Source organism: Plecotus auritus, assembly GCF_963455305.1.
Source record: "Plecotus auritus genome assembly, chromosome: 8".
Lineage (NCBI taxonomy): Eukaryota > Metazoa > Chordata > Mammalia > Chiroptera > Vespertilionidae > Plecotus > Plecotus auritus.
Genome location: NC_137782.1, coordinates 13,050,712 through 13,075,295, shown reverse-complemented (window position 1 = coordinate 13,075,295; position 24,584 = coordinate 13,050,712). Strand labels below are relative to the sequence as shown.

The window sequence follows — 24,584 nt, the reverse complement described above, 5'->3', positions numbered from 1 at the left end:
CCCTGGCCACCATCTCCCCAGGTCTCCCTCTTCCATACATCCTTAATCCCCTGGTCCATTCCCCAGATGACACCCAGTGCCGCTCAACCTCACTTCCTCTCTTTCAGAGTTTGTGTGTCAGTGTATCTGCGTCTAGGAATAAAAGGCCGATATTATGACAGGAAGCTGCCAGCCCTAATCACAGGAAACTAACAGAGAAGGAGGAACTTGGGCTAGCTAAGAATAGTACTTCTTATTAATGCTAATTATCATGTGCAGATTCTTAATAGCTGCCGGATGAGTTCTGCTATGTCTAACTTAATTATAATAGTCAACTCCATTAATAGAGATTTATGTTCAGGGCTATCTTACTCATTTAGTTTGCTCTCTTGTTCATCACTTAAAAATATAACTTTTAATACAGGGCACTTGTTGACGTGGTGGGATGAGGGGAGACTGAGGCAGGAAGAGAACATTGTGGGGTTCTGGTCAGTCGGGAGGCAGTCTGAGGACTTGGAGTTCTGGGGGAGAGCCAGCAAGGGAAGATTAAACTCTAAGATGGGGCAGAGGAAGAGAAAACACCGAAGATGGACAACTGGACTGGTCTGGTCTCCTTCATTCATTCTGTCCTAGAGTCTAAGGCAATGGCATATTAGCCCTTGTTAATTCCCTCACCCCCTGGCCCCACCTTACCCCAGCTTCACCCCTTGGCCCCAGAGAAATAAAAATCTCAAACTTATTTGGGAGCTAGCACGTGCAACTACATAGATGCATTAATCATTCATACATTTACGCCTTCTTTTGCTCAACAGACATTTATTGAGTGCTTATTATATGCCAGGTATTGGGAGAATATGAGGATAAAAAAGAGTGGCCACTGCCCTAAAATAGTGGGTCTCCAGCTTTATTATCCCAAATACACACACGGATGCTATTCTCACACGAGACATACTCCCTCGGCTTGGGTTGCCAGCAGTTCCCAGCCTCTGACTGCCATTTCTCCCTTTCCTCTACTACTGGAGGCAAATAATGGCATCATGGTTACAGAGGTTATGTTAAATCTGTTCTAATGTATGTTTTTAGGTAAATAATTTGTGAACTCGAGTTACAAATGACTTGTGCAACAAAGGTCAGGCCAAGGCTAAGGTGCCACAGCGCTGGAGCAGAGAAGCTCATGGTGCCCTGAACAAAGACGGGAGGAATTGTCCTGTGTAGAGGAGGTGGGGAGGGTTCAGAGGAAGTGACTAGAAGCAGGAACTTGGGAAGCACAAAGTAGAGAAATGGCATTACAGGCTAAGAAGAAGGCATGCTCCAAAGGTAAAGAGAGAGGAAGAATAAGGGAGGGCAGAGAGAAGCTGTGGGGGAAGTGGGGAGAGTGGGGAGAGGGTGCAGGTACAGGAAAGAGTGAAAGGTATGCCAAGGAGGTGGAGGAGATGGAGGGTGTGTGGAAGTGGTGGGAGAAGCTGTTGAAAGATCCTGCTAATATGGTGAACTGGAGCTAGTTCGTGGAGCAATTCGAATACCACACCCCAGAACCTGGACTTATCCTCTATGCAGTGGGAGCCATGGGAGGTTCTGCAACAGAGCGCATTCTCACGCGTGCATTCATTAACATAGATTTTCTGAAACTTCCACAGACTTTCATGCTTGGAGTTTCATGTTTTCCATGGAATTCACACAGTGTAGAGATTTAGGAGGTAGACCTAATCCTGGATTTGTCAGTTACCAGCTTGAGACCTTGACCAGGTCTTTTAACGTCTATGTGACTCCATTTCCTCATCTGTGAAATGGGAACCATAGCAGTTCCTATATCACAGGGTCATTGTGAGGATTAAAGGAGATGAAATGGGTCAGGTGCCTAGCAGAGGGTTGGCATATAATAAGCACTCAATATTAGGAGGAGTTAAAACAATGTCCTTATACATGCCCACATGTATCAGGAGTTCTGACTTCATCCCATGGATGACTTCTTTTGCCCTGGGCAGTCATTGTCTGCTCAGGGCCATCTCTCCATTGCCTCTGGCATCAGCAGAGCCCCAGACTGCAGCTCAGAGAAACAGAACACTTTCAAGAGCAGTAGGAATGTTCTTGGAAGACCCAGTTGGCTCCCACTTGATTGCAGTCCTCCAGGCCCACAGATGAGAACACTGAGCCTCAGGCAGAAAGCAAACTATTAGCCAATGGAGCCTCCTCTTTCTCTGTTTCTACCTGTGGTCTCAGCTCCACCCACTAAGATATCCCTTTGGATTTTGCCATCGTCTTCATCCAAGGCCAGCCAGCGGTTAAGAGGAAAGTCATATTTTCTTTTGTTTGCAATATCTTCAATGATGATCTAAGAAGAAGAGAGGGAAGGAATGTTAAGTGTCATTGAGGATGCACCTGGTGATCCAATCCAAATCCCCCATCCCTTGAGTGTCCTCTAAGAATACACTTCCATCTTCCTAGTGGCCCACAGAAAACTCATCACAAGGACACAGCTGTGGCCTGGAAAGCCTTGCAAAACTGAGAGTCACATAGGGATGCATGGCAAGTGCCCCTATTTGAATTACTGCACCACTGTTCCCTCCTCTGCTGCAGATCATTTTTTGAACTTGAATGCAAGACACTTGGCAGGATGTGCCCTGTGAGATGGGTGTGAGAGCTGGAAGCCTGGAATTGCAGACAGCAAGGTCATCATCTTCCTTACCCAAGGAAGGTTGGGATTCTAACCTTGGTGAGAAGCAGAGTCTATGCAGAGGGAACTGCAAGACTCAAATCAGGCACCCAAAAGCCCAGGATCTGGTGATCAGGTTAGAAAATGCCAGCCATGGAATTGGCCACTGATGAGGCTTCCTGTGGGGGACTCACCTGTGAGCTGGGTTGGCGAGGTGAGATAAGGTGACTTCTAGAGATTACCAAGAAGCTGAGGGGCCCTTCCCAAATGCCCTGAGAAGACCCAGCTGAAAACTTACTCTAACATAAGTGGAATCGTCAATAACTGGAATGTGTCCTCCAGTCATAGCACTGTGCAGGCAGAAGATCTGGTGACAGACAGGCCTGGAAAGTAACAATGTCTGCCCGGGTATTCCCAAGACTGCCCGAGAGAGGGGGGCTCTGATTTTCAATGAAAACTCACTTCCTAAGATCCAAATGTCTGCAGGGCAGAAACAGGGCACACATGGGGCTGCCTGAAGGCATCTCACCTTGCTTTAATCCGGTGTCCATCAAAGAACCTTTGAGTCTAAGCGCTGGCCTCCTGAGGACTCCGCCCACCAGACAGGAACCGGGGCCTGAGTCAGTGACTGGAACCAGCCATCCCACCAGGCTTCTCTCCCCAGACAAGCCAGCTTTCAGGCCTCAGTTTATAATTAGTTCCTTGTGAGTTTGGTTGGTGTGAGTCATCCCCAGAGCCTGCTGATTTGATTGAAAGTCTGTACTTTTAAAGCTGAGTGGCTGTGGCACTGCCCAGAGGGGTTCTGCCACGAGAGTCCAGCCTCTCCCAGCTCATCAATTTGCACACTTTTGTGGCTTTCATCTCCCAGGGTTGGGGTAGATGGGGGTGTCACTGACAAGGGTCTGATCCAGGTTTCAGCCTGCTTCCTAGCCCCCATACCGACTCTCACAGAGTTGGGAAAGCAAGGTAAAGAAAGACAGGACTTAATTTATCAGATAAGTTGTCAAGTCTACTAATAAACCTAGATATACAGATGCACCGCCTCTGCCTTCAAAGGTTCACAGACCAGTGCCAGCCAAGGTTTGAAGGGCAAGGGCAACACCCTCACAGTTCACAGATATGTCATCAATCAGGGCCTCGACTGGTCTGGTTTCTGATGGAAATTCCTGACTTGAGAAGTTTAGCTAATCTGAGAAGTAAAATGTGCACCACTGAATACCCCTATGGGACAAAACTAGCTTGCATAGCTGAACCCAAAGGAAAGTGACATTTGAATGAATATTCAAATAACAACCAAGGTAGCAAAAAAAGAAGAAGAAAAGAAAAAGAACGGCCAAAAGAGAACATAGCAGCTTCAATACTGGTACAGCAAGTATAGAAGTCCATGAGCAGTTTAGAAATTTTCCAGATGCATACTGAAATATGGGGACAATTATTTATGATGTCTCTTGGTCCCAAAGTCTGCAAGATGAGGCTGGAGGAAACTGGCACTTGGGGGGTGGAAAATTTTGGAACATATCTAGCAGCAAATGGTGATGGGTAAGGTGGGAAGGAGCAGAGAAGTGAGACGAGGAGGGAACTGACACGGGCACTCAGGTATAGAGACTGTACAGGGCACAGAGGATTCTCCCAAAGGCATTCTGGCCTCTGCTGATATGGGTCCTGGCTGAGCCCTGACCCCCGCTGCTTAAACGGCCATTACCCAGGCCCCCCTCCAAGAGAGGCATAAGCAGCTTTCTCCCAAGTTGCCCAGGCACCTCTGGATTTGCATGGAGTTCCTTTTAAGAATTCAGGACATGCATTTGCTAACAGAATGAAATGGTGGTATTCCCTCCAGACCACTGCTCCATGGATTCTGCTGTTATGGCAGAGATCATTGCAAAATAAGGCGGGAGAGACAGAAGCACCCTTCACCATGAACAATAGAAGTGGACACCTAGAAAGAGAGAGTGTCTGTGTGTGTGCCAGATAGACAGACAGAAGCAGAAGCAATGATCTAATAAACAAACAAGAGCTATTTCCCCTGCGGAGGAATATTCTCCACGTGCAGACTGCAGACCAGCCCACAGATGATGCTGGCCTTCCATGAGGCGACAAAGACCAGGAGTCATGCGTACAGCAGAGTCACAAGGCAAGACCACCAGGTTACAAAAGCCAAGACAGATAAACGACCCCCCGAACAAGAGAAACAAAAGATGAAGCTGCTAAGTGGGGATCACTTCTTTGTCACTTCTTTCCAGATGGTTCACAAATACGTCAAACAGATCCGGGGCCTCGGGGCCTTCGTGTCCTCCCTTGACAGGGTAAACATGTCTCCAATACATCGAGTTGGTCTTGGAGTCAATACATTTTCAATTGATATGGAATGTCAACTATGATTCATTGAAGCTCTCTCTCCTCAATATTGGAATAACTTTCACCAATTTTACATAAATAAGCTGATTGGGGCAGATGCCCATTTTGTGCATAGCAACTGGGTGGTTCAAGGGTCTCCTGCCTCCCTGCCCCATGCCGAAGCACCTGAGATGTGGATAACCTGAGTGACCCACAGTGCACCTTCCATGCACCAGCATGGGGGCAGTATAGGAACAAAAACCAGTCTCTGTTTTCAAGGGGTTCTCACTCCTTCTTTAAAAGCACAGATACCATCTCCAGTAAGCAACCATCACCACATTCCAAGAATCAATTGTGGTTACCTTTTAGAGCTCTAAGACCAGGGGGCAAAGGACAGGTGAGTTTTTACACAGGAGAAAAAGGGAGGAAGGTCTGGAGCTGATAAACCCACTTTGAAATAAAGCTCAGCATCCAAGAGTTAGCAGAACAGACCTGGGTTCCTGGAAGAGCGAAGGAATGTTCTATGGGGGAAACTGAGGCCAGCAAAGAAAGGTGGGATCTTCTCCTCCTCCCTGTCACAAAGCTCCTCCCTTCCCCACATGCTCTGCAGTTGATCCATCACACTGAAACACTGTTACATGTATGTAACATACCATAAATACAAGTAACTGTAAGTGACAGCTTTTGGTGACATCCCTAACACTCTCGCTCCTTCCTCTCTACACTGTCTTCCTCTCCTCTAAACCACCCCGCCACACACTCCCTCATTACCACCGCAGGCCACCTCACTCAATAAAGACCTGCCCTCGCCCACCTCCCTAACACCACTTCTCAGTTCTCTGAGCCCTGTGCCCAGCGCAGCTCTATTCAACATCCCTGTCCCTGCAACTGATCTTCATGGCCCAGCTCCAGCAGGCCCTCCCTGACATCTCTCAGATCCCCGGTCAGACACAGCGCACCCCCACAACACCTGTTTGTACTCAAGACTCTTATATCATCCTGCTTTGCCTTAATGCTGGGAGATTCTGTATTCTGATCTTCAAACTGGGAAACAGTCTGATCAGAACTCATGGGACCCCTGGGACAGAATGTTTGTTCAGTGAAAGCTGGACTTTGCATCAAATTTTGGAACGTAAGGTACAGTAAGTAACCTGCCTTACATTGAGTAAGCAATGATTTAAGGACTTGTCCTATCTCTCTTAGAAGCAAGATCATGTTTATTATAACAGCCACAGTTGGTAGTGTGGGGCCTAGGATGTAACAGTCACTCAGTAAATGTTTGTTGAATGTCGAGTATTAATTGGTGACATGAGGGCACATTGGGCTTCTCAAGGCCCCTGCAATCCACTCCCCGAGCTTCTGTCTCTCTTCCTATCAGACAGTGGTGCTGGTTGAACTGATATTCCCCACAGCATGCAGCAGGCCATCTGCTCAATTCTGGAATTTCTAACACATGGCACAATGGGTGGAACAGACTGGGAGTCCAGAGAATTTGGGATAGTACCAGTCCTGCCACTGAACAGCTGTGGGGCCCTGAGCAAATCTCTTTACTGAAGCAGATGGACCAAGGACAGGCCCACTAGCCGAATAGTGTTCCATCTTGTGACTGCTGATCTTTTGAAGTGGTTGTTGAACTGACCGTTTGAGTCAATCACAGTTGTGGGGCAAACCAGATGTGGGGATCAAAGCCACGCGCAAAGCCTGGGGAAGGGAGGATGTCAGCCCGGGAAGGGGCATGAGCAGGGGGAGGGATGTATCGATCACACCAAGGCCCATCAGCCCATCAGCTCAGGCTGAGCAGCACACATGCACGATTGACTAGACAGAAAAGGAGGGAGATGACCTATGAAGGGAATAATGATACTGGCTTTTGGATTTATCCCACCAAAGCCTTACATACAAAGGCCACCGGAATGGTTGTCATGTGAAGTCCAGCCAGCAACCTCTGGAATGGGAGTGTTGTCTGTGCACGTGTCAAACCTGGTGATGCAGTCAATCTAACAGCCCCTTTAATTGGTGTCTCTGGGGAGCTGAGGACAAGCAGATCAATCAGAGTGAATGAAGGAAGGGGCAGCCTAGAAACCAGCTGGGGGAGGCAGGAGCATAGGGCTGCTATCCCTGGCACATGGGAAAGTGGCCAGAGGTGGCCCCAAGTCTCCCCCAGCCCCGGGTTTTCAGCTTGCACCCACCTTGCCTGGGACCTCCAACCCTCATTCCTCCTTTCTCATTACACTTTATTCCTCAGGAAAATGTCTAGTAAATCCAGGCATGCTGACCTACAAAATGCTTGAATTGTTTGTATGTCTTATCCCCAAGGAGCATTTTGGTTTGCTTAAGATAAAGGAATACAGGCTGTTAGGATATTTTCAGAAAAGCCAGTGAACCTTTGAGAGGAACAACCCCCCTTGGCTTTGGCGGGAGAGGTGGGGCCCTGCCTACCAGGCCCTGAACTCACCCATGTAGATAATACAGCCCCAAATCGAATAACTAATCTCACACTGACAGTAGCCTGCTTGGCCTTTGGGTTTAAGAATTTATATGCAAGTATGCATAACCCATGGACACAGATAATAGTGCGGTGAAGGCCTAGGGGGGCAGAGGGGGTAGAGTGAAGGGGGTCAATGGGGGGAATAAGGAAGGACACCTGTAATACTTTCAACAATAAAGATAAATTAAAAATAAAACAGTGTCTGAACAGCAAACAATAATAAGGAGGAAAGAAAGGAAAAAGGGAGGGAAGAAGAAAACATCATTCCAAAGAATGAGAAGAAGAGCAGAACTCTTTGTGGGGGGAAGATAATGAACCAACATAGGCCCTGCTCCTAGATGTTTTCTGGCAAGACTTTAGAATGATAAATATGAAGAAACAATTCTGCAAGCCTCCTGGCTGGGGTAGGAGGGCGGGAAACCCCACACAACAGGTTGTCCAAAAAGAAACAAAAGTCTGCTTGGCCTCAATGTCAGATTTGAGAAGGCAATGGAACAAGATTTATGACGTTTCAGAGGACAAAACTGTCCTCACACTTTGCCAAGCTGCCCTTGCTTTGAGCATGAAGATAATGAGCGGCCCTGCTCTGCGGTGTGAACCTGCCTCCTTCATGAAGCTTCATGAGCTCACTGGTGAGTGGCCCATGCGACCATAAAGGAACCCAACCTCATGAAGTGCAGCTGCAACAACGGTGTCAAGGTCACACCTGGACTTCAGGTGCACTTTGCTGCTCCTTTCCCTAAGCCTCCGTAGGATGAAGGAACTGGGCTTCCAGATACTGCTCTGAGCCCCATCCTGACTGAGGTCACAAAACACACCTGCCTCCTCTCCCACCTCTGCCCAGAGGAACAAAAACCTCCCTGAAGACACACCTCCGTCTGTGCATTGGCTGTTTGGGGTCTAGACTCCTGCCCCATTTCTTCTCTCATCCAACTAGCATTTGGCCTCCTGGCACCCTGTACAGCACCAGGATGGCGGCTCTAAGGGCCAGACAAGCCCTCCCTTTTCCAAAGGAAACTTGGCCATTCTTCGCTTCACTAATTTAGCACCCTGCCCCGTACCAAGGGCTGGGGAGGTGCCCTCAAGGAATTTTCAGGCTAGTTATGGAGAGAAGTGTAGCAGACACTCTAGGATGTTCACTCAACACCCATGCCAATAACCTTCTTCATAGCCTATTTCTACTATGAAGACTGGAAAGCTAGGCCCTTGATGTCCCAGTTTCCATGGCAGCCATATCATATTTCTGGCCAATAAAATGCAGGCAGGAGTTCCAAGGCGAGTGTTACCTCTCTCACAACAAGGAAAGGCTTGCCAGAAAGAAAAAAAAAAAACCTTTTTCCCCTTTGGTCTCTCTTTCCTGCCTGGAACACAAATAAGACAGCTAGAGGTTCTGCAGCCATCATGTGATCGTGGGGCACCACATTGGAGGATGAGAGCCACAGTGCTGAGAATGGTGATGCAGCAAGTCAGCAGGTGTCTCAGAAAGAAAGCAGCTGCACCAGCCCTGAGCTGGCCACATCTGGTTTCATGTGAGATGAGAAAAAGAAGCCCCTAATTGTTTAACTCTGCACTCAATTTTCTGATACTCGCAGCCAAATACTTCCTAACTGATAAAAGAAGACAAATGAAGTAACAACAAAATCTCACTATCAGACAGCTTCATTTTCTATAGCCAAGTTGTTATAAACTGAGGGTTTTCTGTTTCAAGAAATAAGACCTTTTTCAAAACTATATTATATATTAACCTTTTCCTATCATCTGTGAGGAGCTAAAATATATTGATAGTCTCGTGACTAAAGGAACTGTATGCAAAGGGCTGGTAGCCCATTTTCTACATAACCTCAAACTTCCATCAAGTTCTAATATTCTTTTGGCTGTTTCTGTCTTCTATGACTCCCATTACAATTCTCAACAGTCCTACCTATTAGAGTGCCTCTTTCTGCCTCTAATTTTTTGCTATATATTTAAATGCATGTAGCAATTTTGTTAGAAATGGTTGTAAGTAAGCATTAGGCTGGGATGAGAGACTGAGAGGGTCTTTCCATCAAAATGAAGATAGAGCAATATAGAGCCAGGGCATGAGCTTTCCTTACAAACTTTGGCCCAGATATGTTTTAGCTTCTCAGAAGCCTTGTTGTCCTCTTCTTGATTTGTAACTTAACTTTGTCCTGGGTAAGTGAAATTACGAAGGAGCTGAGAGTCAGAAATTTGAGGTATAAAGGAAAATGAGCCCAAAATAAGTCACAAGATTAGGGTCAAATGAACGCTGTGAGTAGGCGGGGTTATAAACATTCATGGGAGGGAGAGATTCTGGTGGGCCAGAGTTAGGGGAAGCTTCCTGGCAGAGCCCCGAAGGGTGAACTGGGCTCTCTAGGAAGGTGATAACATGGGCAAAGTCTTGGAGGTATGAGGAGGGCAGTATGGTTGGACAGAAGGCTCAGGCAGAAGAGTAGAGGCAGATAGACCATGAGAGGAAAGTTAGGGCTGAAATGTAACTCTCTGAAGAGCCAGAATCCCCCTCCCAGGCCACAAGGACCACAGACAGACTCTGAACCCACCTTGGACAGGAACCAACCTGCAGACCGCCCCTTGTTGTTGTGGCCAACAGCGATCTTCATCAGCTGCCCCAGATCAGGGGCATCCAGTGTGAACTTGTCTTCAGCTCCCTTTTCAAAGTTGTTCTTTTCACTCTCCAGCCTCCGCTCCCCTGCATGCACAACATGCAAGAAAATTACAGCGAAGACCAGAGGAGGAGAGAGAACCGACTCTAAATCCTAATGGTCTACCAACTGAAGGTCAACTAGGGGAGGAGGTTTTGTAGGGGGTGACAGGTGGTATGTGGGCATTTTCTGTACTTCCACTCAATTTTGCTATGAACCTAAAAACTGCTATAAAAATAAAGTTAAGCCTGGTGGGTGTGGCTCTGTGATTAAGGTCCATCTCTGAACCAGGAGGTCATGGTTTGGTTTGACTCTATTCCCAGTCAGGGCACATGCCCAGGTTATAGGCTTGATCCTCAGTAGGGGCCTTGCAGGAGGCAGCCAATCAATGATTCTCTCTCATCACTGATGTTTCTATCTCTCTCCCTCTTCCTTCCTCCCTGAAATCAATAAAAATACATTTTAAAAAATAAAATAAAGTTAATTTTTTTAAAAGTCAACAAGGGTAACTTGAACATATACCAGTATATGTGTGTGAAGTTCATATATATATGATTGATATATATATCCTATCTAATAAAAGAGTAATATGCAAATTGACCATACCTCCGCCACACCCAAAAGCCACGCCCACCAGCCAATCAGGAGCGAGTATGCAAATTAACCCTACCAAGATGGCTGCGGCCAGAGAGAGAGCAAGAGGCTTGGGTTTCCCCAGCAATGGAGGAAGCCAAGCTTTCCACACATCCTGGCAGGTCCAGGCTTCCTCTCAAGGCTACAAAGTTTCAATTATAGAAGATAAATAAATCCCAACAAAAATGGCAGGAGCCACAGAGCTGAAGAGAGCAGGAGGCTTGAGTTGCCCCTGGCCATGGAGGAAGCCAAGCTTCTGCAGCCCTGGCCTGCCTTGGCCTCCGCTTAAGGCTACAAAGTTTCAATTATAGAAGATAAATAAATCCCAGATACCAGGGCCTCTGCTTAGGTCACTGGGGGGCATGGCCAGCCTGCAAACCACCACAGACCCCTCACCCAGTCCGCCCCACCCCCAAAGGAACCACCACCCTGATCCGGGACACTCTTCAGGGCAAACCAGCCGGCTCCCACCCATGCACCAGGCCTCTATCCTATCTAATAAAAGAATAATATGCAAATTGACCATCACTCCAACACACAAGATGGCTGCCCCCATGTGGTCAAAGATGACTGACCCCATGTGGACACAAGATGGCCGCCACAAGATGGCCAGCAGGGGAGGGCTGTTGGGAGGGACCAGGCCTACAAGGGAGGGCAGTTGGGGATGATCAAGCCTGCAGAGGAGGGCAATTAGGGGTGACCAGGCCAGCAGAGTTGGGGGTGACCGGGCCCGCAGGGAAGGGCAGTTGGGGGACCCAGGCCTGCAGGGGAGAGCAGTTGTGGGGCGGACCAGGCCTGCAGGGGAGGGCGGTTAGGGGCAAACAGGCTGGCAAGGGAGCAGTTAGGCATCAATCAGGCTGGCAGGGGAGTGGTTAGGGGGTGATCAGGCTGGCAGGCAGAAATGGTTAGGGGCAATCAGGAAGGCAGGCAGGTGAGCAGTTGGGAGCCAGCAGTCCTGGATTGTGAGAGGGATGTCCGACTGCCTGTTTAGGCTGGATCCAGCCTAAACAGACAGTTGGACATCCCTTGAGGGGTCACAGATTGGAGAGGGTGCAGGCTGGGCTGAGGGACACTGCCCCCTCCCCCCCATGTATGAATTTCATGCACCAGGCCTCTAGTGTGTGTGTGTGTGTGTGTGTATATATGTATATATATATATATATATATATATATATATATATATATATATATATGGAGAGAGAGAGAGAGAGAGAATTTAGATCTTGCTCTTCTGTAAATTTTTTTGACATTTTATGAAAGTTTATTTTATATAATTGTACATGCTAAACCCTATTCTCTTTTTTTTAATTTAATTTTATTCTTTTAATTGTTTGAAGTATTACAAATAGTAGTACATATGTCTACTTTTTTTCCCCCTCATTGACCTCCCCCCGGCCTCCCCTACCCCCCAGTACATGCCTTTACCTGCCCCCGCCCACCCAGTGTCTTGTATCCATTGTTTATGCTTATATGCATGCGTATATAAGCGCCCCCCACAACCTCCCCTGTCTTCCCGCTATAGTTTGACAGTCTGTTCAATGCTTCTTTGCCTCTGTATCTATTTTTCCCCCATTTCTTTCCTTTAAAAAATCTTGCCTCTGCAGACTAGAAATAAACATATAACAACAAAAAATGTTTGAGTCCCAATTTCAATGTTCAACAGTTCTGAGTCCCTGTTTCAATGTCAAACAGTTCCTTATGTGTACATGTCAGCAATGATATCTGGATGGTGGGCACATGGTGGCAATGCAGGTCCTACCCTCTCTGGTTTGGTCCTAGGCAACCTGCTGCATCGCACAGCTGCTGACTGCTAGCGTGGCAAGGCGTCGTCAGCGTCTTCCATCTCTGGACTGTTGCTCTTCTGTAATTTTTTATTCATATACTTTATTGTCTTTCCTTTGTCTATGGTGTCTTTTATCATGCAAACTTCTTTGGTTTTAATGGAATTTATCAATACTTTCCTTTATTATTTTTGCTTTTAGTGAATATTTGAAGAAACTCCATTCTAAAAAAGACACTCTCTTAAAGTTTCTTCTAAAATTTTCATAGAGTTGTTGTTTCACATGTAAGTCTTTAGCCCATCTGGAAGTTATTTTTGTATATGGTGAAAGGTAAAAAAATCTAATTTTATCTTTTCTCATATGGTGAGACAATTGTTCACACACCGGTAATTGACTGTTTCGTCCTTTTCCCACTGATTTATAATGCTGCCTCTATGTGTGTTTCTAGACTCTTTACACTGTTCCATTGGCTTATTTGTTTATCCTCCATCCATATGATGCTGTTTCAGTTTCTAGAGATCTGCAATGTTTTAATATCTGGCAGGGTAAATATCCCCATATTATAAATATTGTTAATATACTTTTCAACATTCAAAATTGTCTTGGCAATACATAGTTCTTTATGAACAGGAATTTTATTAGCAGCTTAAGCTGTAGGATACTGCCCTTTGGAAGTGTGATTAAAATTGCACTGCATTTATAAAATAATATGAGAACATTTGACTTCTTAATAAATTTAAGTTTTTTTTCTCATCCATGAGCATAATATATTTCTCCATTTGTTTAGGTATTCTTGTATATCCTTAAATAAAATTTTATATATTTCCAGAAAACTCTTTTGTTAGAGTTATTCTTAAGTACCTCATAATGACAATTAGAAGTCACATGTTTTAAATTAAATGTTTAATTATTGTTTTTATTAATTTTTGTATATTAATCTGGTATCCAGCACCTTTATTAAACTTTCTCTCTCATTGGTTCGAATGACTTGTAAATTCTCCTAAATTTTGTAAATGATGATTATTTTTTATGAAAATTAAAGTTTGTTTCTAAATGGAGTGAAAGGTTGGAGTTTCTCCTAATTTTATTGATTTATAATCAAAGACTGTTGTCTCAATGATATTGACTTATTTGAGCTTGTTAAGGTTTGTTTTGTGGTTTAGTATATTATCATTATGTGCTTGAAAAAATGTGTGTTCTCCACCATTTGGATGCAGGAATCTACATACTTCCATAAAATTAAGCTTATTAACTATGTAGTTAAAATCTTGTGCAGCCATACTAAATTTTTATCCATTTAACATATTACTGATGTTGTGTTAAAATCTTCCACTATGATTATTTATCAAGTTTCTCCAAGAATTTTGTTAATTTTTACTTCACATATTTTTGGAATAAGTTGCTAAGTTTATATAAGTCCAGAATTATCCTATCTTCCAGGTTTATTTTTTTATTATTGCCTAATATACTTCTATATTTAACAAGGCATTTTCCCTTCAATATTAATTTGATGGATACTAATATAGCTATACCTGCTTCTTTCCTGTTGCTGATATGTTCCTGGAATACTTTATCCCATCTTATTTATTCTCAGCCCTTCTGTATCATTTAAGCTGAGTTCTATTTATTTTCATTTAATATGAGAACATATATCCTTTTACTGTTGAGTTTCATTTATTTCTACTTATTGTGATTATTTATATATTTATCTTACCTTTTGCTTTTAACTATGCCTTTTCTTTTTTTCTCTTTTCTCCTTTCCTGCATTCTATTAGATGAGTTGAGTTTTTATTCCTTTTACTTTCTCTATTGGTTTAGAAATTATACATTTCTATTTTCAGTGATTAATTTTATAATTTTAATATACATACTTGACATTAGAGCCTAAATTTACTATCTCTACTCTCCTAGGATAGGAGAATGGAGTGGGACCAAGAACTTTATTATGTTTTAACAATCATTATCTACTTTCCTTCTCAAATATTATTGTTTTTTAGTGTTTTGGGTCCACAGTTTCTCATATTCTGATAACAGTCATTATTGTTATCGCTTTGCATATCAATTCTTGCTTAGATTTGTCACATAATTATCATTTTTTGGCTCACTTTTGTTTCTTACATCCCACCCTTCTTTGGGGTACAATTTCCCTTTTCTTTAAGCATATTCTTTACGGGTTGTTTAAGTATAGGTCTATGAGTGGTAAAGCCCATTTCTCTTTGTTTGCATGGAAATTCCTTAACTATGCCCTTATTCTGGAATTATAACCTAGCTGGGTACAGAATTCTAGGTTGATATATACTCTTGCTCAGAATACTGAAGATATTATTCAATGAACTTATGGCCTCTATAGGTTGATGACAGGAATTTGCTATAAATTTAAATTTTGTATAGAAGGTAACCTGACAAATCTGGTTACTTTTAAGATCTTTTTCTTTGCCTCTTGCTTCACCATAATGTATCTAAATATGGATGTTTTCATTTATCCTGTTTAATGACTCATTTTCTTACTTTAACTTGAAGATTCATATCTTTGCTCAGTTTTGAAGTTTCAACCATTATCTCTTCAAATATTTCCTCTCACCTATTATATATTCTCTGTTTCTGGAACTCCTGCTTAACATCTATCAGAACTTATTCTCTCCTTCATGCCTCATGACTTCTCATTTATATTTTCCAACCCCTTTTCTCTCTGCTACATCTGAATATTTTGCTCATATTTATCTTATAGTTTATAAATTCTCTATTCAATAGTTTCTAAATGTGTGGATTAAGCCATTTATTAAGCATTTGTATTTATTCACTAGAGAGAGAGAAACCTTGAAATGTTGTTCCACTTATCTACGTGTTCATTGGTTCATTCTTGTATGTGCCCTGACCAGGGATCAAACCTACAACCTTAGCATATTGAGTCAACCCACTAACCAACTGAACTACCTGTCCAAGGCCATTTCCTATATTTTTGTTTGCTATATTTTTCACGGTACCTGTTATTTTCTTCAATTGCATATTTCATGTTGATAGTTTAAAATACTTAAATTATAGCCTTTTTCAGGTTACTCTATAACCTGAAATTCAGCAGGGGGGTGGCAGAGGGTGTGTGTGTGTTAATCTCATTGTTTGTTGTATCTATTGGTGCTTAGCCATGCTGAATTGTGTCCATAAGTGTTTTGTGGTTTTAGAAACTGAATACATCTTCAGTACTTCATCTATAGGAATCACAATTCTTCTGCTAAGCACCCAAGGGTATTACTAGCACGGAACCAATTTTCTGTATTTGTGGGAAAGGAAGTCCCCCAATTCTTCTGCTAAGTACCCCAGGGTATTACTAGCATGGAACCAATTTTCTGTATTTGGGGGAGAGGAAATCCCCAAAGCACACTTGTAGTATAAAATCAAACCTCAAGCCCACGTGTGGTACAAGCTTAAGGTAACAATTTCCCAGCAATTGTCTTTTTAATCTGGAGCTCTTGCAGAGATAAGTTTACTATACTGATGAGCAAATGTTTTCCTGTTCTATTTTTTTCACTGAAAATGTTCCTGTGAACCTTCAAGACTCCTGGCTTTATGAGTGGTTCTAATTTTGCATATTTTGCCTCATGAAGAGCCAATAGCTCATTTTATGACCTCAAATGGTATAAAATCCACCCTGTAGATTGCTGAGTGTGAAAGCTCCCTCTTTTCAAGAGCCACAGCATCAATTCGTAGCTAATATTTTGGTTTTGAGTTCCCTCTTCATTTCCGGCACCTGGAGACCTTTTTTATTCTTATAAGCTCAGCAATGCATTTTGAGTTTATAAGCTCAGCAATGCATTTTGAGTCTCAGTAGCTGTACTGTCTCCTATGTGCTTCCATTAAATTGGCAGAAGCAGGAGAGAACCATCTGCCTCACTTCCACTGGCCTCAATTTCCTCCTAACACCTGTAGCTGTGTCTGTGTCCTTGGTTCCTGCTCCATCTATGAGGCCAAATCTAATTCTATCCCTGGCCCCATTCTGGTGTGCCCCAAACCACTGCATTGGATCAGGCCAGGCCACATCCCAAAATATAACTCAAGATGGACGTGCAGCTTAGGGAGGCAAAGAGGGTAAGTGAGAGTGAGTCCATGGTGATTGGATCTATTCTAGGGTGTAGGACAATTTTAAATCAAGCCAAAACCTAAGCACACCTTATCCTGAAAACACATTACACACATAAATTTTACAAGGTGAACACCTTATTGCCCAGGGGAGTCCTTGACAAACCACGTCGTAAGAAGAGAGATCCTCAACAGAGGAGCCTGGAGAAGACTGGGGCTGCGAGGAGGGAAGGAAACAGCCCACCTAAGAAGCAGTTTCTGGGCGTGGTTGGTGAAAAAAGAATTTCAAACCCATTACCTGTGTCTCCATATTCTCCAAAGATATTGATGAAGACATCAGCATCTGTTCCTGCACCAAGGACATCACCAGTGTACACCTTAATTTCATACCTGTTACCTGAGAATGAGGACAGAGAAAGCCTCAGTTCATTAGGATCCCAAGGAGAGAAGAACAGAGGCCCCAAAGTAACTACCACACCATCCACCCTTCCCTCTATCAGTGCATGAATTGTCATGATCACTGTCAGTAGCTGAGCAAAAACCACGTTGTCTGACGTTGGTTCCAAACGTTCATTGCTAATACGTAAGCATATCAGATCAACACATTGTACACCTTAAACTTATACAATGTTATATGCCAGTTATAGCTCAGTAAAGCTGAAAAATAGTCAAATGGTCATTTTTAAATTGATTGCATAGCATAAATCAGAGGTAGAGTGGACTTCAGTTTTTATCTACTAGCATGTTGCCTTGGGATGCATGAATCAGCCCAAATCCAAGGTGCCACACTGAACCACGCCAGCACATTTCCCCTGGATATTGAAATGCCTCGTACTGGGCCCCCTGCATCTACTCTGCCTTCTCCAATCTGTTCTCCATACTTCATCACAGTGTAAAAATTCATTGGGGAAAATGGATTCTGCAAATGAAAATTGTCAAGGCTATAACCAAGGCAAAGACCAGAGGCACCAATAGTTGCCAGCAAATGCACACTTAGAAATTACCATTTAAAGACCTGTATCTGCTTCTTGTATCTTTGCTCCATTCATTGAACACTCAAATGTCTCTTCCTTGGCCTTGGCCTCAATGTAAATTTGACAACATGCAGAGCCCTGCCCAGATCTCTCTAGCAGGAGCCTGCCTTAGGGTAGGAGCAGAGGGCAGGGGGTACTGTGTGGTGTGGGAAGGGAGACTCCGCTAGCTTTCCTTTGGGTGCCAACAACCCAAGGCCTGAGGCAACTTTTCCTTCCTTTTCCCTTCCTTCAATGGCTTTCTATTGTAGCAGAATCCTTTGTTCAGGTATCTTCTGCCCAGTATATGAAGCTGATAAAAATTAGATGGTTTTAATTGAGGCCCAGAATCCTAGCCCCTCTACTTACCTTCTCCCTAGAGCCTTCCCCGATGCCCAGGGGTCTTTATTCTCTGTGCTCCTTGGCTCTGCTATGTTGTCTGTGTCAGTGATTTCCAAGTTCACCAACTACTACCTTCTGCTTTTACTATTTCCCTCAGATAAGGCTTCTAAGTTCCTCAAGAATACTTCAGGGGACTCACAGAGGACACCACCTATGCAGCCCTGAAGGCTGGTTTTTGACCTGCTAAGAACCCTGAGCTGAGATGGAGCAATGTCTTCTCCTTCTCAATCCTCACTCAAGGAGACCCATCACGGGGAGGGAAGACCCTCTAATCCTTGCCCCAGCTGAAGGCTCCAGTAGGTTAGTCCCTCTCAGATTTCCAGCCCCTCTTGATTCACCACAAAGAGCCCTCTGAAACAGAAGACAGAACCAGGGCCTTCAGAAGAGGCCAGACCCAGGCAACCCCAAGGTCAGTGGCTTGAAACTTGGGCCACATTCTGGCTCCATGGGGAGCTTGTTAACAAGGTAGATTTCCAGATCCCCTCATGGGGATCGTGAAACATGTGGTTGTAAAGGACCGGGAAGACCTTGACCATGTCCAATTGATCCTGCTCTTGATCGTCTTCCAAGTTGCAGAGGCCTCCCACTTAATGGGAGGGGAGAGATTGATTTTTTTCTCCCCTTGCTGGCAGGGCCTCTGAGAGCCTTTTGTTTGGTTCACATTCTTTCTCAGCACCAGTCTAGGGCTCGCTTCACAGAGGCAAGACCCTTATGCAGGGTGGCGAGATGGTCAGTGATGCCACAGTGGGGTGGGGACCAGGGGTGTCCATAAAGGTCACTGCTGAACAGCGGTCAGTTAGAAGGGGCACCAGGACCCCAGAGGGCACTGGGCACAGGGAAGCAGTAGAAAGGATAGAGGGCTGGGGGGGGGGGGGGGGGAGGTGGCTGGAGAGCATTTTTGGAAGGAGTAGCAGAGATTCTGAATCATTCCAGAAGGTGGAATTCAAATTAGTGAGAATTATAAAGAAGGATATTTTAGCTCAAAAAAAGCAACATTTCTAGTGGCCAAGGCTATCCAACAAGCAATGGGATGCCCTTGGGGAAGTGAGTTTCTCATCCCTAAAGACATGTAGGCAGTTACCAGGTGCCAAGCACCTGGGTGAACAGCCATCTGTCAGAGACGCTGTGGAGAACATGCCAGAGGTGAGAGAATGTGAGAACACTAAGGGTCCTTTTCACTCTGCAATTCCACATCGTTTGACCAGGAAAGGGAGCCCTGAAGACTGTGGATGGAAGCCAGGAGATGAAGGAGGCATCTCAGAAGATGGTATAGCTACCCAAGGCCATGCCAGGTGAGGCCTGGGAAGCAGGAGCCCACGCAGGGTTTGGGGGACACACGGCATCCCTGTGCTGGGCAAGTGCCCACAAGCTGAGCATCAGAGCTGAAGTGAGGCAACGAGGAGACAGCCAAGGGTCAGGGATCCAGAGAACAGACAGCCCTGGGGTGGGGGGGAGCTTCCAGGCCTTTCTGGCTGAGGCCGTGCCCAGGGATCGGGAAGCCAGGGGAACACAGTGCAGGAGGAAGTGGAGTCAGGCACAAGGGCAGTCAGCCTTCTAACCTCTGAGAACTTTCTATGGCAAAATGGGATCCTAGGGCCCCATGCAGTTGGCTGAGTACAGAGCAGGATCCCGTATGTCAGATGACCTTCACACCAAGGGGAGAGGGGTGCCACACCTCACAGCTGCTCTTTAAAAGGTCCCGTAGAGCGACAAGGAGGCTGATGAGATTACTGCTCTCCCTCCTTTTTTTTTTTTTACATTTCCTCTTCAAGCAGAACCCCAGACTATCTATCTGATTTGCCATTTTCCCAACAAGGCCTAGGGCCCTGTGCCAACCCTAAATTGTAATTAAATGCATATATCGATGAAAGAGCAAGCTGAATAAAAGTAGGGCTCCCTTCTCTCCGTTGGCAAACTGTCAGCACAGTGCGTCAAACCCGGCTCCCCAAGGGTCCTGTGAGAGCCTCAGGATTTCCTGTGAGCAGCATCTCACTGAGCACAATCCAGTTGCAAGTGGATTTTGATAAGATGAGTCCACCCCTTAGATCGGATGATCGGTGAGAGGGTAAAATGCCCACCTATAAAACCTGGCTGCCCTCCTGGAAACAGAACTTGTAATAACACAGAAGAGGTGAAGGGCTTATGAAAATCTCTGCCCTGCCCTGAGGTCAGAAAGGAGAAAGATGATAAGGAACAAAGGTTGAAAGAGAATGGGCAGGGCTGACACCCCCCACCCACCCCTCCTAGGGCAAATCATACTGAACATTCACACAGGCCTTGCAGCTCGCAGGGCACTGGCATGTCCTTGAAGTCATCTGATGCCCACAATGGCCACATGACACAGGAGGGGCAGGTCCTGTTGATATCCTCATTTACAGACGAGGAAACAGAGCCTCAGAGGGCAAGGTGGCATGCCCGAGGTCAAACAACAGCTAAATGATGCAAGAGGGGATCAAGGCCAGGTCTCTCGTCTCCACATCCAGGGCCCTTTCCGGGACACGCGTGGCCTCTTGTGCTCTCTGCCAGGGACCAGCAAACTTTTCCTGGCAAGTGCCAGGTCGTCAATACTGTAGGTTATACAGGCCATGTGGTCTCTGCCTCAACTACTCAACTCTATCACTGTATCACTAAAGCAGCCATGCATGATCTACTTAACGGCACACGGGTGTGGCTGTATCCCAATAAAACCTTATGGACACAGACATTAAATTTCATATAACTTTCCTGTGTTGTGAAATATTATTCTTGTGTTGATTTTTTTTCAACCTCTTAAAAATGTAAATACCTTTCCTAGCTCGAGGGCTACACAGACAGGTGGCAGGCAGTGCTTGGCCGACAGGCCATTGTTGGCAGCCCCTGCCCTGAGCTCTCCTGTGCTCTCAGCATTGGTCTGTGTGTCTCTAGGCAGAGGACTGTGTGCAACTCGGCACTCTGGGGCCTGGAGCAGGAGCAGAGCTGCTTGGTGCTGGTGTGGCCAGCTGCTGGTTGCAGGATAATCATGGCACATCCTAACCACGAGCTAAGCAGCTCAAGGCTCCAAAGGTTGGAGAACCGTTGCCCTTTCTCAGAGGTGGAGGAGGTGAGAAGGAGCATGTCCCGGGCATAGTGTGGGCAGGAAGGGCTAGCTGTCCCTGCCTCCATGATGCTGTGTGAGCTGAGCCTGAAGTTCCCTGAGTCCAGTGAGAAGCCGGCACGGGCTGGACTTTCCTGAAGGTGGGGACAGATGGAAGCCCCAGTTCTTCAGTGTTGGGCATTGTGCCTTCAACTCATTGCCTAACTGAGGGCAAGCAAGGAGCAGAGCTGGAAAGAGGGAAGAGGTCAAGTTGGAGGAGGAGCTAGCAAGGGGTTCATCACCCTGAGCAAGCTGAGGAGGAACAGGGCCTAGTGATGGAGCACGGACACTGCTGCCCGAGCCAAGGCTGGCCCATGGTTTACACATCTGGCATATCATCTGTCATGAAACTCCCAGCACTGAGTTTTCTCTGGCCTTTCAGCAGGACCAGCAGCAGCCCACACAATGCCTCTGTGCAAATGAGAAAAAAGGATCCCTTCCTAAAGACACGTTGCTGCCATCTGTTGGATAATTGTCATAAGAAATGCAAAAATCTACAACTGCGTCCTCACAGAGACACACTTGTGCAGAGCTCAGCCGGCACAACCCAACGGGCAACCCTACCTTCCACGCAGTAGCCTTCTTCCACTAAAGCCAGTGTGAGCTCTGAGAGGCCAAGCTAAGTTGGGCATTGATCTGGAAAGTATACAGTAAGGAATATAGACCGGGGATTCGGTTAATCACGTGGTGCCTCCCAAAAATCAGAGCTGGGCTGAGCTGGCGGAGGTAGTTGCAGCCTAAAGACAGGTTGCTTGCCTCAAGGCCGCAGCAGAGGGTGGTCTATCCTTGTTGCCCTGCCGGGGAGGGGGGGAACTCATGCCCAGCGTCGCCCTCTTTCTTTCTTTTCTCTGCCGGCCACATGGCAGAGGCCCAGGCTGCTCCCATCAAACGGGAAATCTGTCTCCTGCAGGCCGGCCGGAAGCTGCCTGCGTGGGCTTCCAGAAAAGGCAGGCAACGGCAGGCCCGAGCTGCCTCCTGCGTCTGGTGCACCAGCCGCCCCCACGGCCTCCCCTGCACTGTCTGGAACAGTCAGCACATGGCAACGACAAGATACATCTCCATAGAGCCACTGTGGGCGCGGGGGAGGCACAGTCATGGGGGGCTGGAACCCCCCCATTCCGGTACCGCGTGCACACTGAGCCAGCCAAGCTGCTCATCGTGTTCATGACAACAGAAGTCAAGCGAATGCTCTATAACGAAGCCTCCATCCCGCCTGCCCAGGAAGGGACCATCCCACACCCACCAACATTTGAGCCTCAGAGAAAGAAGCTCACGTGGCCAGGGCTTTTTTAGGAAGCAGAGAATCATGAATGAACTGGTGGTGAACTGACTCACGGAGTTTCTTTCCCTTGCCTTTCACCCCTTCTCAGACCCCGTGTGATTAGACCGGGGCCTTATTTCTTTGGGCAGGTGAGGAGTGGGGAGGGCATTGGAAGGAGGATGACTGGACTTTATTTTACACCCCCTCAAATCTGCAATGGCTCACACCCTGACACCCCTCACTTCCGCTCACTGAGAGCCAGATGTAGAGAAGTGAGATATCACAGGCGCTAGGCTAAAGGAGAGAAATTCAGTGGGGAGACTACCCAGGGCTACCCAGGTGTGGAGAGGGCATAGTCAGCGGACCCAAGGATGAGCAGCAATGCTACATGCCAGGAGCTGGGTCACAGCCACTGAACAACGGCCCTTCATCCACGCTGCCCTCAAAGGTTTCCTCTGTCTTCCCTCAGGTCAGAGGCCCAATCTCTCAGCCGGATTCTCTCCATTCTTCAAATAGTACTGGAACTTTTCTGCTTTCTCAACCTGGCTGCCCTTGCACACACACCCACTTAACAAAATAATAAGAGCCTCTGATGGTTGCTGAGGACCTACTATGGGCTAGTCACACCTACCATCTCATTTAATCCTCAGCATGACAGACCCAAATGCTGCTAATGTCACCATTTACTGATGAGGCCATAAAAGCAGAAGGTTAAGAAAGTTAACCAAGTCCCCACAGTTAGAAAGGGTGAAGCCCGGATTTAGACTCAAGGGACTGGACAAGAAGGTGCTCTCTTTGCTGTCATTTCACTTCACCCCCACTTTCCAAGCCTGTGGTGGCCCACGCAGGTGGGAACCCCTTCTGTGACTCTCACTGGGCTCACTCTGGCTAACACTCAGAGCTCAGGGGAGGGGTCAAGTAGGAAACCATAGGTGGCTAGAATGGATACCAACAGCTGTATCAGGGCCAAGGCAATGTCTGTATCATAAGTCCAGAGTTTCATGCATACAAAAGCACCAATGAGAAAGTGCTGTTTCCACAAATAGAAAAAGCAAAGGTTATTATAAACACCCATTTGAAAATAAAAATAACCAAATATAGGGCAAATATACAATTTTATGCATCCCCCAAAGGTCCTGGCTGCTGGGTTAAAAGAGAGCATTGACTGTGATGGTCCCCAGAGCCTGAGGCACAGTGAGCCGTGAGTTGGAGGGCCTATTCTCAGCTGTGTGAATGAGATGCTGTGCCATCAGAGCCCTTAGTTCCCCATGTGCTCTCATTCTCTTTGAAAGCCTAGCAAACTCCTTTTCAACTGTGAAGTCTTAGCTTGGGCATCACCTCCTCTATAAAGCCCTCCTGATTCCCCCTTCCTCTATGCTTCTATTGGCTTCCATTGGTCATCGCTCACTTAGAACATTCTATTCCTTTGCACTGTGATTACTTATTGACCTAACTTTCTCCCCTTCATAATCTAGGCTCCTACATATTTACCCTGAGCACAGGGTCTGGTGCATAGAAGATCCCCAATAAACACCCATTGAATCACTGAATGATATTGGAGGGGCATGACCTGGCATCTAGAGCCAGGGTGACCAAGAGCAGGTCACTTAACTTCCTGGGACTTCTGTTTTCTCCTCTATAAAATGGAGGCAGAGTAGATAAAATCCCTTTTGGTCCTGAAATTATCTGATACTCTTCCCTGGGGCCTCATTCAAAACAGTTCTCTTCTTCCCACTCTTTCCGGAGATGATTTTCTGCATTGCTACGTGGGAGCAGATGGGGTGGGCGGGAAGCTGCTGTGAAGTTCAGAGGAGGAGAGTGATGCACGGCTGGCCCAGCTCTTCCCACCCTGAAGTCCTCATCACTGTGAGTCCATGGGCCCAGGACCACGTTGTAGGGTTCTAAGAAACAATGACTCCTAACAGCACCTACAGCAACCAGAGCTCAGAGGGCCCTGGAGAACATGAATTGTGTTAAGGGGAAATATCAAGGAAGGGAAGAAGATTGGGAAGAAAGGTGCTTCCCACAGGCTTCAACTGCAATCAAGGTCACGAGTCCATTCCCAGTTGTCTAGACAAGCCTGCCAGATTCTAGACTCGGCAGGTCCTGAGACTGAGTGGCTCCAAAGTCCTTTCCAATTCTGAGAGGACAGAATCCTGAGTCTGTGCCTCTCAGAGTCAGAGCAAGCCTGAGAGCA

The 24,584-nt window shown here is 46.1% G+C and overlaps 1 protein-coding gene across 3 annotated transcripts in view; it reads right to left on the bottom strand.

The window, feature by feature from the left end:
* The window catches only part of LOXHD1 (lipoxygenase homology PLAT domains 1), a gene marked incomplete at both ends in the record, with an annotated part of 104,225 nt that overhangs the window by 65,374 nt on the left and 14,267 nt on the right, over window positions 1-24,584 (bottom strand). For all 3 annotated transcript variants that reach the window (XM_080684111.1, XM_080684112.1, XM_080684113.1), the window contains 3 exons: window positions 2,188-2,311; window positions 10,013-10,161; window positions 16,901-16,999. In XM_080684111.1, coding sequence (XP_080540237.1) covers window positions 2,188-2,311; window positions 10,013-10,161; window positions 16,901-16,999 — 372 coding nt within the window. The remainder of the gene's footprint in view (window positions 1-2,187; window positions 2,312-10,012; window positions 10,162-16,900; window positions 17,000-24,584) is intronic.